Source organism: Vanellus vanellus (assembly GCF_965231255.1).
Source record: "Vanellus vanellus genome assembly, chromosome: 4".
NCBI classification, from domain to species: Eukaryota; Metazoa; Chordata; class Aves; order Charadriiformes; family Charadriidae; genus Vanellus; species Vanellus vanellus.
In genome coordinates this window covers 57,304,583-57,316,919 of record NC_138909.1, presented here as the reverse complement: position 1 = coordinate 57,316,919, position 12,337 = coordinate 57,304,583, and the positions used below count along the sequence as shown (strand labels likewise).

The window sequence follows — 12,337 nt, the reverse complement described above, 5'->3', positions numbered from 1 at the left end:
TTATTAGGACAAAACTAAGGAGTAGTAACTAAGAAGTTTCCTTATGAAATAGTAAAAGTATGTTTTGTTCTCTAGCCAATCCTCCTGACACTGCAAACTGTCTACACTCCAAAGATGTCCCTGTCCATAAATATTGAACACCTGCTCCTAATGTATTTGCTAAACAATTTGGCACTGTCACTTCACAAAAGGCATTAACTTTACGTTGTAAAGAGGACAAAAAAATCCTCTGGCTCTTAGTTTTCTGAGTAATTTTCTCATTCATGTCTGGACAAAAGAACAAAGCACCAGAATGATTCCATTCGTGTTTACCATCACAGTGCAATTTAAAAAGAATATATCAATTATGTTAGCAAGCTTATACGTATGCCATGTAGAGAAAATGACACATAGCCGCACTAATACATGCAGAAGGAATTATCAAACTAGCATACAAGCAAGACGTTGGTTGGTTGAAAAGATCTAGAGTATCAAAAGTTCTCTAACAAAAGCCCCTATACTTTTGCCTCCCCAAATAATAAAACCCAGGATTATGATGCTAAAATTCATATTGGTATACATATGACATGAAAAAACTGTGCTCAAAATAAAAGCCTGCTTCCTATCCTCAGTATACTGCCACTCCTACGAGACAACACAGACCTGATTCCTGAGTTCTTTGCAGAAAACCCAACTATCCTATTGGGTGATGCTAAATGTAATAAAACAAAACGTAACGTTGTTGAAAAACTGATTATGACCACAATTAGTAAATTTACAACATTTCATTCAATCACAGATTCCATTCAAATTGACTGCAATTATCCACTAATACATTACAAACGCACCATCCTTCTTTTTCCCATTACATTTCGAAAATCACTACCCTTAAAGCAGGTAATTCAGTAAAAAGAAGGATTACTCCATTCTAGATCCCTGTCACAGAAGCTCCTAAGGCAATGGTACATTATTTTATTTTTGTCTTTTGAGTCAGCTAAAAACCTGGATCATTTCCAACAAGTTATGAAATACAAGACTAAATTGAAGCCCTTAAGAAATATAGATCAGAAACTAAAGGACTGCTTGGGCCCAACTTGCAGAACGAATAAGGAACCAACATTACAGGACGAGGAGGCATCCTAAGCTAAATATCCAAGTGTCAACAATGAGAAATAAAACAAGGGGTGTAATACAAAACAAGGGGTAGATTGGCTCTGCAGAGGGATCTGGGCAGGCTGGACAGATGGGCTGAGGCCAATGGTATGAGGTTCAACAAGGCCAAGTGTCGGGTCCTGCACTTGGGTCACAACCCCATGCAGCGCTACAGACTGGGGGCGGAGTGGCTCGAAAGCTGCCTGGCAGAAAAGGACCTGGGGGTGTTGGTGGACAGCCGGCTGAGCATGAGCCAGCAGTGTGCCCAGGCAGCCAAGAAGCCCAACACCATCCTGGCCTGCATCAGGAATAGTGTGGTGAGCCGGACTAGGGAAGTATTCATCCCCCTGTACTCGGCACTGATGAGGCCTCACCTCGAGTACTGTGTTCAGTTTTGGGCCCCTCACTACAAAAAGGACATTGAGGTGTTGGAGCGTGTCCAGAGAAGGGCTACAAAGCTGGTGAAGGGTCTGGAGGACAAACCTTATGAGGAACGACTGAGGGATCTGGGGTTGTTTAGCCTGGAGAAGAGGAGGCTGAGGGGAGACCTTATCACCCTCTACAACTACCTGAAAGGAGGTTTTAGAGAGATGGGAGCTGACCTCTTCTCCCTGGCGACAAGTGATAGGACAAGAGGAAATGGGTTCAAGTTATGTCAGGGCAGGTTTAGATTAGATGTTAGGAAGCATTTTTTCACTGAAAGGGTTATTAAACATTGGAATAAGCTGCCCAGAGAGGTGGTGGATTCACCATCCCTGGAGGTGTTTAAGAAAAGGGTAGATGAGGTGCTTAGGGACGTGGTTTAGGAGTGGTGGTGTTTTTATCAGGGTAGGTTAATGGTTGGACTTGATGATCTTAAAGGTCCCTTCCAACCTCACTGATTCTATGATTCTATGATTCTATGAAAGCAGAAATAATATTGCATGTATCTAATATCGGCATTAAAGTAATGCTGTAGCCTTTTTGATCAACCAGCCTGCAAGACTGGGATTTGTCTCACCCAGCTCCAGACCCGTACACCTCAGCTAATCAGCCCAAGCTCCAGGCTTCAGGGTCAGTGGACGCTGTACCCATACGACTCATTTTTGGAAGTCTACTTTAGGATGAGAATAATCATACCCTAGAAGTGCCCTTTTTCACCCCTGAGTAAAAAAAAGGAACTCAAGGCAATTCGGTGTAGGAGTTCACATTGCAGAGATCCTCACTCAGATAAACTGCACCACTAGTACAAGAGGAAAGGAACAGTTATGTAGTAATTGAATACACATATTCAATGAGTGCCAATAAAAAGAGGGAAAGAATAGAAAAAAAAAAATACAGTAAGTGCATCCATGTGTCACCTAACAGTAAATGAGTCAGAAGGTCCAGTTTAAAATTACAAGAAATGAGAAGAATTGGAATAATCCAAATAGGGATTAGGAAGTACTCATTGCTAACAGGTAGAGGCTGATTTGAGCCCTTCACAGTAATGTCTGTCACCCTTCCAATCATCTTTTGTAGCAGGAACCACTGTAACTCTGAATGCCTTTGTGGTCCATCTACTATCCTCATCCTGGAAGTAGGAAAAGACAACTCAAAAGGTGAAGAAGGTTATTGACTGTATGTTAATGGGCATCTATTTTATTCACTGCAATGCTCTCTGTCTCCTTAGAGGTAGAAAAAATAGAAACTGTGAGGAAAGAAGTGGGAGCAAGAGAGACATTTGTGCTAACTGCATAAGCATATTAAAAAGCTTTAGCCCCTGGATACATACTCAAACTAAGAAATGAATCCTGTTTTATGGTTTTAGAAATAATCCAGTTATAAAAATAATCCTATCCAAAGGTTTGCAACAATATTTACCATTCTAAATCACTACATATCTGCAAATAGTCCAGCATAATTTTTTTTTTAACTAGCTAGATATTCACTATCCCTGAAATAAAATAATACTAAAGAGAGTTAAAAAAAAAATGTTTGATCCTGGTCTTCTTAATATTTGCATAATGATTTTCAGGATAAATCTTCTCAAAGCCTGAGTTGCTATATTGTTATAAAAGCAAGGATCAATGTGCAATTTACAGACGTAAGTATCCCAATTATCAAGGAAAAGCAGGAAATAATAATGCTGTTAGTTACCCTTAAAGAAAGAAAATTACTTCCACAGTCCTGTAACTTTTCCTTTTCAGCTTCTACAGATTTTATAGTTGCATAATACTTCCTGTAACATGACTTGCCAGGAGCTAACAGCAAGACTGAACAAACAAAATCTGCTCTGTCCTCACATCAGACCTTTTTATCAAATTCAGCTGAAGAACAGATGACCTTTAACAGCGGCATGTTTCTGTCAAACAGCCCTGACTGGCCTTTCAACAATGTCAGGAGCGTTTCTCTGCTCTACCCAGTGGTCCCTCCAATTGCAGCTACGTGGTATCTTTCTGGTAGCACTACGAACTGTCACTCTTTAGACTCTGATCCAGGTGTTTCCAAAATATGCTGCTACACAGCAGTGATGGCACCCACTAGGGGTGTCTCTTCTAGGACAAAAGCCACCCTTTTGAAAGTAGAACGTGTTAAGCAATAGTAGAATACACCCTTTCAACATTTTCTTGTATAGAGAAATGTTTCCCTTTATTTAGCGAACCACAGAAAGGCAAAACTAGATGTTCATTTGGATTGGAAAACTTGCATGCCTAAGGCCCAGATGGAGCTGTGACTTCTGTATGTGAAGCAATATGAAATACGACAATTTTCAGTTCCCAAAGACAGCTATTTAATACAGTTCAAAAACCTAAAGTGGTGCAGTCATATGCGTAAACAGACACTACGAAAAAAATTAAAGGGCAGATACTCAAAACATATTCAAAGGTTTGGTTGATGATAAATGTAATGAACGTGATGTAACAGCAGTAAATTCTTACTCTTCTAAAGCCTGAAGCATGTTCCCAGATTCTTCAAAGGAAAGAATATCGATGATTTGGTCATTCATAATTATATCTTCACTAAAGAGATCACCTGAATTAAACTGAGAATGCTCCAGTTTGTGATTTTGGCTGAGTTCATGCCGTATCTCCTAAAAAAATAAAAGAGGTAAGCTTCAGATTATAAAAAAAAAAATTATACTAAGCGTCTGATCTAAATTTATTACAGGTAACTCTGGGCGAGAAGGTTCCTACTTATTGTCAAACTGTACAACTGGAAAAGGTATGAAGAGATTGTGTAATTCAGATATGTATCTGAATATGTATCTGAACACAGGCTGGGCAGAGAATGGATTGAGAGCAGCCCTGAGAAGAACTTGGGATGTTGGTTGATAAGAAACTCAACATGAGGCAGCAATCTGTGCTCACAGCCCAGAAAGCCAACCACATCCTGAGCTGAAAAGAAGTGTGGCCAGCAGGTCGAGGGAGGTGATTCTGCCTCTCTACTCCGCTCTCATGACACCACACCTGGAGCACTGTGTCTAGCTCGGGGGCCTCCAACATAAGGACCTGGACCTGCTGGAGTGAGTCCATATCAGGGCCACAAAGATGATCAGAGGGCTGGAGCACCTCTTCTATGAAGAGAGGCAGAGAGAATTGAGGGTGTTCAGCCTGGAGAAGAGAAGGCTCCAGGGAGACCTTATAGCAGCCTTCCAGTACGTAAAGGGGGCCTACAAGAAAGATGGGGAGGGACCCTTTATCAGGGAGTGGAGCGATAGGACAAGGGGTAACAGTTTTAAACTGAAAGAGGGTAGATTTAGATTGGATATTCGGAAGAAATTCTTTACTCTGAGGGTAGTGAGACACTGGAACAGGCTGCTCAGAGAGGCTGTGGATGCCCCATCCCTAGAGGTGCTCAAGGACCTGGTCTAGTGGAAGGTATCCTCGCCTACGGCAGGGAGGTTGGAACTAGATGATCTTTAATGTCCCTTCCAACTCTAACCATTCTATGATTCTATGATGTGAAATCAAATACACTACTTTTGGTTCAGGCTGAACTGATCTGGAATACAAATGAAGAAAAGAACGGAGAAGACAGAAGACTCTATATTGACTTCAGTAGGATTGCGTAAGCCTTCTGGGAAGTTAACTTGCAGTATCAACTTTCTAGGCTGATTTTTTAAAAATTACCATGGTATACAAATTATATGTGGCAAGAAGGCAGTATTATGAGGTGACCAACATGAGAAACTAATCCTATGAATGATGGAAGCGACGCAGTTACTTCGCAGTCCAGTGAGACTCCCTTGAGACTGAGGGCTAATAAAATTACTATAAAAAAAACACACCACTATGAACATCTGATGCTAGGACCAAACTGGCTCTTTTTTATGACTTCATTACCACAGCTTTTTCTGTATAAAGAAAGAAGGCACACCCTTTTCAGTTAAAGGGATTATTTTTTCAGACCTAAAAGAAATAAAAATTCTGGATGCAGGCATAATTTTCAACCACAGAAAATAAAGCTGGAAGTGATTTGTGAGCTCCTCTGGTCAGTCCAGAGGAATGGGAGATCCACCACTGCCCAAGCAGAAGAAGGGTTCAAACCTCTGAGCACACCACTCTTAGAGGACTGCTCCAATCTCTGCAATATTCTGATTGAGGTCTCTAGCTCCCTCCCATTGAAGTTTCTCCACTTTACATAAATAATTAATAGAAGCAAGGGTTGGAACTTGGGACAACTTGATGAATATTTATCAGACTCTGTATTTTCTCTCTCCATCCCAATATGTGCTGAAATACTTTCTCCAAACTGGCATAGCTTGGATAAAGAATACTTAAAATGCTCCATCCCCAAACCCAACTGTTTTGCTTAATCACTCAAGATTAATGCACATCCAAGGAACTAAGAGACCTAAATTCAAATCCCTACTTCCGATAATCAGAAGTACAATTTGGACCCAAGTCTGCTGTGCTTAAGGTGAGTGGTCTACTCAGCCAGGCAACTGCTTATAACCCACAGACATCCTGCCTCTCATTTTGAGGGACGAAGAGGAGAGGAGGAAGGGAGGAATACGAAAAGAAACTAATAGCCAAAGGGGAATCTCCCTCCAGTCTGAAGCTAACATCCAAGTACTGACAGCAGTTCCTTTGATCAGATTATCATTCTTACACTCCCCTCTAAATCTGATTGTTCTGAAGATTAGAGGTTGTGAAGATTACATTACCTGTGAATCTAATCCATCACTTGGTAGCTTTTTATTTATCTTCAAAAACTCTTTAGACAACGTGTATTAGTTAGCAAGTTATATAATCAGTTAAGATCAATGAAAAAATTTAAATAAAATACCGTTACAGAGAATATGACTCACCTGGTTTTTACTACGGAAACTCCATTTTAATATTTGGGTTCGGTAAACGATGAAAAAAATAGCACATGTCAATACAAGGGAAACAAAAAAAGCAATGAAGAACCCTGAAGCATGGATGGCATGACTGTACGTCATCTGAAATTAAAAGACCATATTATTAAAACTACATTTTAAACATATATAAAGATCAGACTCAAAGATCATAACTTTAAGCAACATAGTAAATTATTTTTAAATGGCTTCACACAACTTCAGGGTTTCTCAACGTTGTCATAATTACTACATTTTTATTAATATTTTCAAACAAGTGTCTATTTTCCATAGGTTTTCAACTCAGCATGGTTTGTTATGATCACCTAGTCCAAATTCCTGTGTAGCTCCAAGCAACAGAACTTCCACAGATTGAATTTTAGGTGCTATGACTTTTGGGTGTCCTGTACTTAATAGCCTATTTTCCAGTTTGCCAAACTCTCCTAAGTCTCATTGAAATTGATGGCATTTGATGTTGCTTAGAGGCTCTGAAAAATCAGTCTAATGTTGGCTACCTTTAATTAATGGATCTTTCAATGAAACTGAGTAATCACCATAGGGAAAAAGCACCAATATGAAGAAAAAAATATGTAACCGATAGTTGGCAAAACCACCCAATTTGTGTGCACCCTTGTAGTTTCTGCATGAGCCCGAGTCAGAAAAAAATAGCAGGAGCATCAGAACTGCAAGCCAGCTAACAACTTTGTAGGCCTTTCACTTTAGCTCTTAATTTAATCTTTAAATTGAATTGCATTAAAAATTAATTTTTACTTCATGATCCAAGTAGCACGGAGTTAACTTAGTGTTTGCTCAGTTCTTTGAGATCTTTGGATAAAAAGCATAGCACAGCTATCAGTATAATGTTTCACCACAAACTAATCACTCTGCTGGGGCTAGAAAGTGTAAATAATTAACATGCTGCTTGCAATCTGAGCTTGGTCATCTCTTGGAGCAGAAACCTAAAAGCATTCCATGGAGCCAACGGTAATTCTGCATAGGAAGTGATAATCAAATATGGTCCACAATTTGAAAAGGATTTATTCCAATTTAACAGCAGAATTTTATCATTTTACTGCCTAGTTTTTCTCTCTCTGATATGTTTTTGTACACTGAAAACCTGTCATGGCTCTAACTGAAAGGAACTGGTTCATATCAGACTTTGTTGTTTCACAGATTCAGCTCCTCAAAGATGCTGAAGATGCTCAGCGCTCATTGATTTCAACATGTTTTCAGCCGAATTAAGCAATGGTGTTAGTATCAAGGAGATCATCAAGATGTTAATACAGGCTACTATTTGGCACTTGCACAGCTCCAAGAATATCCAAGGTTTACTTCACAGTACTGTACGCGTAGGATCATCAATTGCTCTCACTGACAGAGGTATGCAGGTTTGTTTTTTAATGTGCTTAGTCTAAAATAATTAAATCCTTGAAGCACCTTGAGGTTCACTAAAATATTTTGGGACTAAGTATTTATCTGAGTAAGCCAGCCATGTGCTGAATTTCTTCTAATACCTTTTAATATCTTTAAGTTTTAAATGAAAACAAGAAAGAAAAGAAAAAGAAGAGCATCACATTAATTTCCTGGTTCCACGTGTAATTACCAACACATTGTCTGAACATTTTTTCTTGATGTAGCTTCCTACATTATGGAAGCCCATTGCTTCCATTACACTCCCCTGTACTATGGCTGACTGCTAAGGACATTCAGCACATCTACATGAGCATCAATACCAGCTCCCTCCTCCCCTGACACTGCACTGCCCCCGAGTCCCTTGCCTTGAGCTCAGTTAAAGCTGCATCAGTTTGCATTAAAATATCTTCATCTTTAAATTTATTTGAAAGATGATTATGTAAATATCAAGCAACTCCCTTCCCTAACCAAGTGTTTACAGCCTTCACAGATCAAAAGGGTTTAGCTCATACCCCTTAAACAGTCACAGAGCCAACAAACATCTCTGTGTGACTCGGAAAAAATTCAACTTTTCTTTAGTTAGCCTGCTGTCCAAGGCTCTGCCTGAGGTCCCACAGCTTTCAAGGAACAGGAGATGGTCCAGATAATACTTAGGAAAAAAAAAATGCTGCTTTGGAACCACTTCATCATTTTGTCTGAATTCACTCGTGTTTGTCTAATTTCCAAGCACTCTGTGAAATTTAGGGATCTCTCTAGGTTTCTGGGGAAAGCAGGAATCTGGTGAGGCTGTGGGTTCAGTGAAGCTGAAATGAAGCTGATTAAGTTTTGATAGTTTTGATGGAGAAAAAGTGCTAGCTAAGGAATGATCCTTTGTTTTCTAAGTAAAGTAGAAGACAAGACTTACGGCAGACAGTCAGTCTGCATCAGTGCAGGCAGTTCTGTCACAGGTTAAGCTTGGATGGAAAAATACAAACAGGGAGTTACCTGTGCTTTTATACTTAAAGAAAATGGGGTTTGGAGGGAGAGTCCATGAGGGGCTGTAAACCCAAGCAGGAGGACATAGCAGGTGCCTAATGGCATCTGAAAGCATCACAGCGGATGCTGTGGGGCAGGTGCCAGAGCCTCTGCACAAGCCATGGTGTAGGACCAGTGTCGGCACGGCTGGCTCACCTTCAAACCACTGACAGACCACATGAGCTTCAAAACCCCTACCCTACGCTAACTTTTTAACCCACCCCAATAGCGGGAAGAGGTATTACAGGCTCAAGTTTCTTTCAAAAACTGCTGTGTTCCCACTGATTTGAAGGATGCCGAGGGAAGCAAGCCTAGTAAAATCAGATCAAAGTAATTATTATCACCCATCCCATGCAATGTGCTTAGATGGGAGAACTTCCTTTTGTCCTTTTCACTACGGCTTCCCACTCTGCATCAAAACCACCCAGCTGAGGGCAGAGCCATACAGTACTCACAGCCACTGAAGCACAGTGGGAAGACATCTAACACGGACACTCAGATGAGCGACACCTGTATTTTTTCATAACCCACAAAATTACCTTGTCACAGACAACCAAGCACTTTCTTCCAGTGGTGCAGAAGCGAAAATCCACAGGGTTTGTGAAACTTTAAAGAACAGCATAGTAGCCAAGTGTGCAAGCAAACTACGTAAAAACTTGTGGGACCAACTGCCATGACTACATAATTAATTCTTCTCTTTTCTGTCCCCAAAGTCAACGTTTAGTACCCACTTAGTCACACACGTGTGTTGGCTTCACCACACCCATGAACAGGCTTAAATAATGATTTTTCATAAATAAAATCCGAGATTGAGAGCATTTATGACAGCTGAAGATATGAGCGAAATATAATACATCACAGCTTTTTCACCTGATCATAATTTCCTTGCACAAACTGATTTCATTTTGGAACACCTTATGTTTGGCCACAGCCCAAAGACAAATATTATGCATGTGAAACGTGATGTGTTTCATAATTTCTAAGCTTTATTTTTCAAAAATTAACAGTATTCTCCACACACCTTTACCACCCATTTTAATTACAAAACCTGTTCATTTAGTAAGTTCAAATGCAGCTGAGCCAATTTTACCTAACTGCGGAATAGTCCCCAAGAACTTGTTGAGGTCTAACTATCAAGTTCAAGTTGGACACTGTCCCCCATGACTATAAAGGTTTTAAGTATAGTAATACGTTGCAGGAATTTTCACAGTGGGCTGACACCAAGGTAGCTTCAAGTCTTAGCTTAGACATCACCCACTGCTGTGGATCAATTCACACTGAACTCTATCAAAAACCATTCATGAAGCTATTTTCCTAACCCAGTCAGCTACTGCATGGCTTATATCTTTAAGACCAAGAGTTTTCAAAAAATACATTTATTGTAAGTCCAAGCATAATTCTTTGCTATACAAATGTCCAATCCTTTTCAATCTTACTAGATCTTTATCTTGGAACAATGAGTTCTCTAGATTATGCATCATTTTACTTCATATCACATTTAATTCCGGCTTTCATTTTAACAGAACAGGCACTTGGTCTTCAATTATGAGAAAGCCAAGTCTGGACTTATATCTATTACACTAATAGAAGCTAAGAGGGCAAGAGATCCCCAGAAAAAGAGAACAAGAGGCCTCTGTGCCCAATCTCCAAACAGACTACTGATTTTAAAGGTGGAGAGGAACTCATGGGAAAGGCCAGTGAGCATTCTAGTCCTCAGGACCCCTTCAGGCAAGCCCCATTCACATGAACTTTAGATTTCAAATGATACAAACATGGCAAAAATTTTCTGGGGTGAAACAAACTACTTCTGCTTGAACACAAATAATCCACAGTTCCTTAAAAAAAGACCCTTTGCAACACAGCGGCCTGTCAAGGGGTTAGTGGAAAAAAACCAAGTTTGGTCAAGAGATTACTCTAGCAATGAAACTCATGGATGCAGTGGGGAGTTCTCTAATAAAAAAATATCTAGAAGAATAACATTGTTTGCTGCAATCAATGTAATTTTAAAGGTTTATTTTGCCTCTTAGAAACCATGTTAATTTGGAAGCCAGGAACAGGAAGTCACATTGAAAGGATGACTAGAAGGCAAAAATAAACTATGCCTTTCTCACCACAGTTTCATTTCTCAGGGTCCCCACACAGCTATTTTTTGATTTGTGCATCAGCATGATACAGGAACCTCTTCCCAATAGGTGGAGCATAAATCTACCCTTTTGGAAAGGCAAAAAGCTTTCTCATGATGGCTTTGCACAGGAGCACATGAACACAATCCTCATCACCGTTCTCTGTGCCTGGACACTTCTTCAAATGAAAAGGCATGGCTAGGAGTATTATGGAAGTTTGTAGATATCCCATATTAAATATTTCTGCTTTAAGACAACAAAGACCCCCTACCTTGACTCCTGTTTTCTTCCTCTTACAATCAGACAAGGCAGAACTTGTGTATGATTAATAGCCAATAGGTGAGTGATGAGATATAAGTACTTAAGTACATCCTCAACTCCTAGGATTTAGTTTAGATTGTCTGTAAGTTTAAGCAGGAGAGTCAACATAATACCAAATCATAGAATTTACCTTGGCCTTTTCTTCTTCAGTTATGGTGAACGATGCTGTCAATGATACCAGATGTGTTTTATTCTGAGAGATATAAAAATATTACATGTATTAAAAAATGAGCAGAATCCACTGGCAAACAGCCCAGAGTCTCTAGAAAAGCTTCTCCTTAGAAGATAAGGTATACTTCTCATTAATCTTAAAGCTGAAATACATCTGACAGGAAAATACAGTGTACTTAGGGATAACACTAACATGGAAGCAGCTGCTCTGTGTGATACACTTCCCTTCTAAACACACAGAGGCACATTCCAGTGCTCACAGAATTACATTTTTCTGTGCTTAAAAAATCTGGATTGACTGAAAATGCACAGAAAAGGAGCCAAAGTCAGTGCATACGTCCAAAGTCAGTGTATATGTCTCTACTCTTATGATTCCCTGGTTTGTTTTTTTTTGAAGTCTTGCTCTCTACCACTGTAGTACCACTCTCATGCACATTGAACATTTTTTCCTCTAAAACAAAGGAGATACAGCAGTTGAAATGAAAATACATCAGCAGGTTCTAATTATGTGCAATTATGAAAACCACAAGAAAAAAAAAATAAATCAAGCTGTATTTAAGAACTGGAAAATTTTACTTTGGAAGAAACCACTTGTCCTGTCTCCTTAGTCCTGCCTGCTACTCAAAGCTGGGCTAACTCCAGCATTAGACCAGTTTTCTCAGAGCCTGGTGCAACTGAGTTCTCAAAAATCACCAAGGTTGTAGACCCTTCTCTGAAAAATCTTTCAGTGCTTCTCAACTCTCATACTAAAAAAATTCCTTCCTTATGAGCAAGCAGGTTTTCCTTTGCTGCAACTTGTTTTTCAGTTAAAAGAAATTATTTTCTGATGAAAATATGGCAGAACTTTCAATCTCTCAGACTA

General features: G+C 39.6%; 1 protein-coding gene across 1 annotated transcript in view; it reads right to left on the bottom strand.

Moving 5' to 3' along the window:
• The window catches only part of EVC2 (EvC ciliary complex subunit 2), a gene marked incomplete at its 5' end in the record, with an annotated part of 81,887 nt that overhangs the window by 50,344 nt on the left and 19,206 nt on the right, over window positions 1-12,337 (bottom strand). The window contains 3 exon segments of the mRNA XM_082482674.1: window positions 4,032-4,183; window positions 6,404-6,538; window positions 11,435-11,497. Of these exon segments, the coding sequence (XP_082338800.1) occupies window positions 4,032-4,183; window positions 6,404-6,538; window positions 11,435-11,497 (350 nt within the window).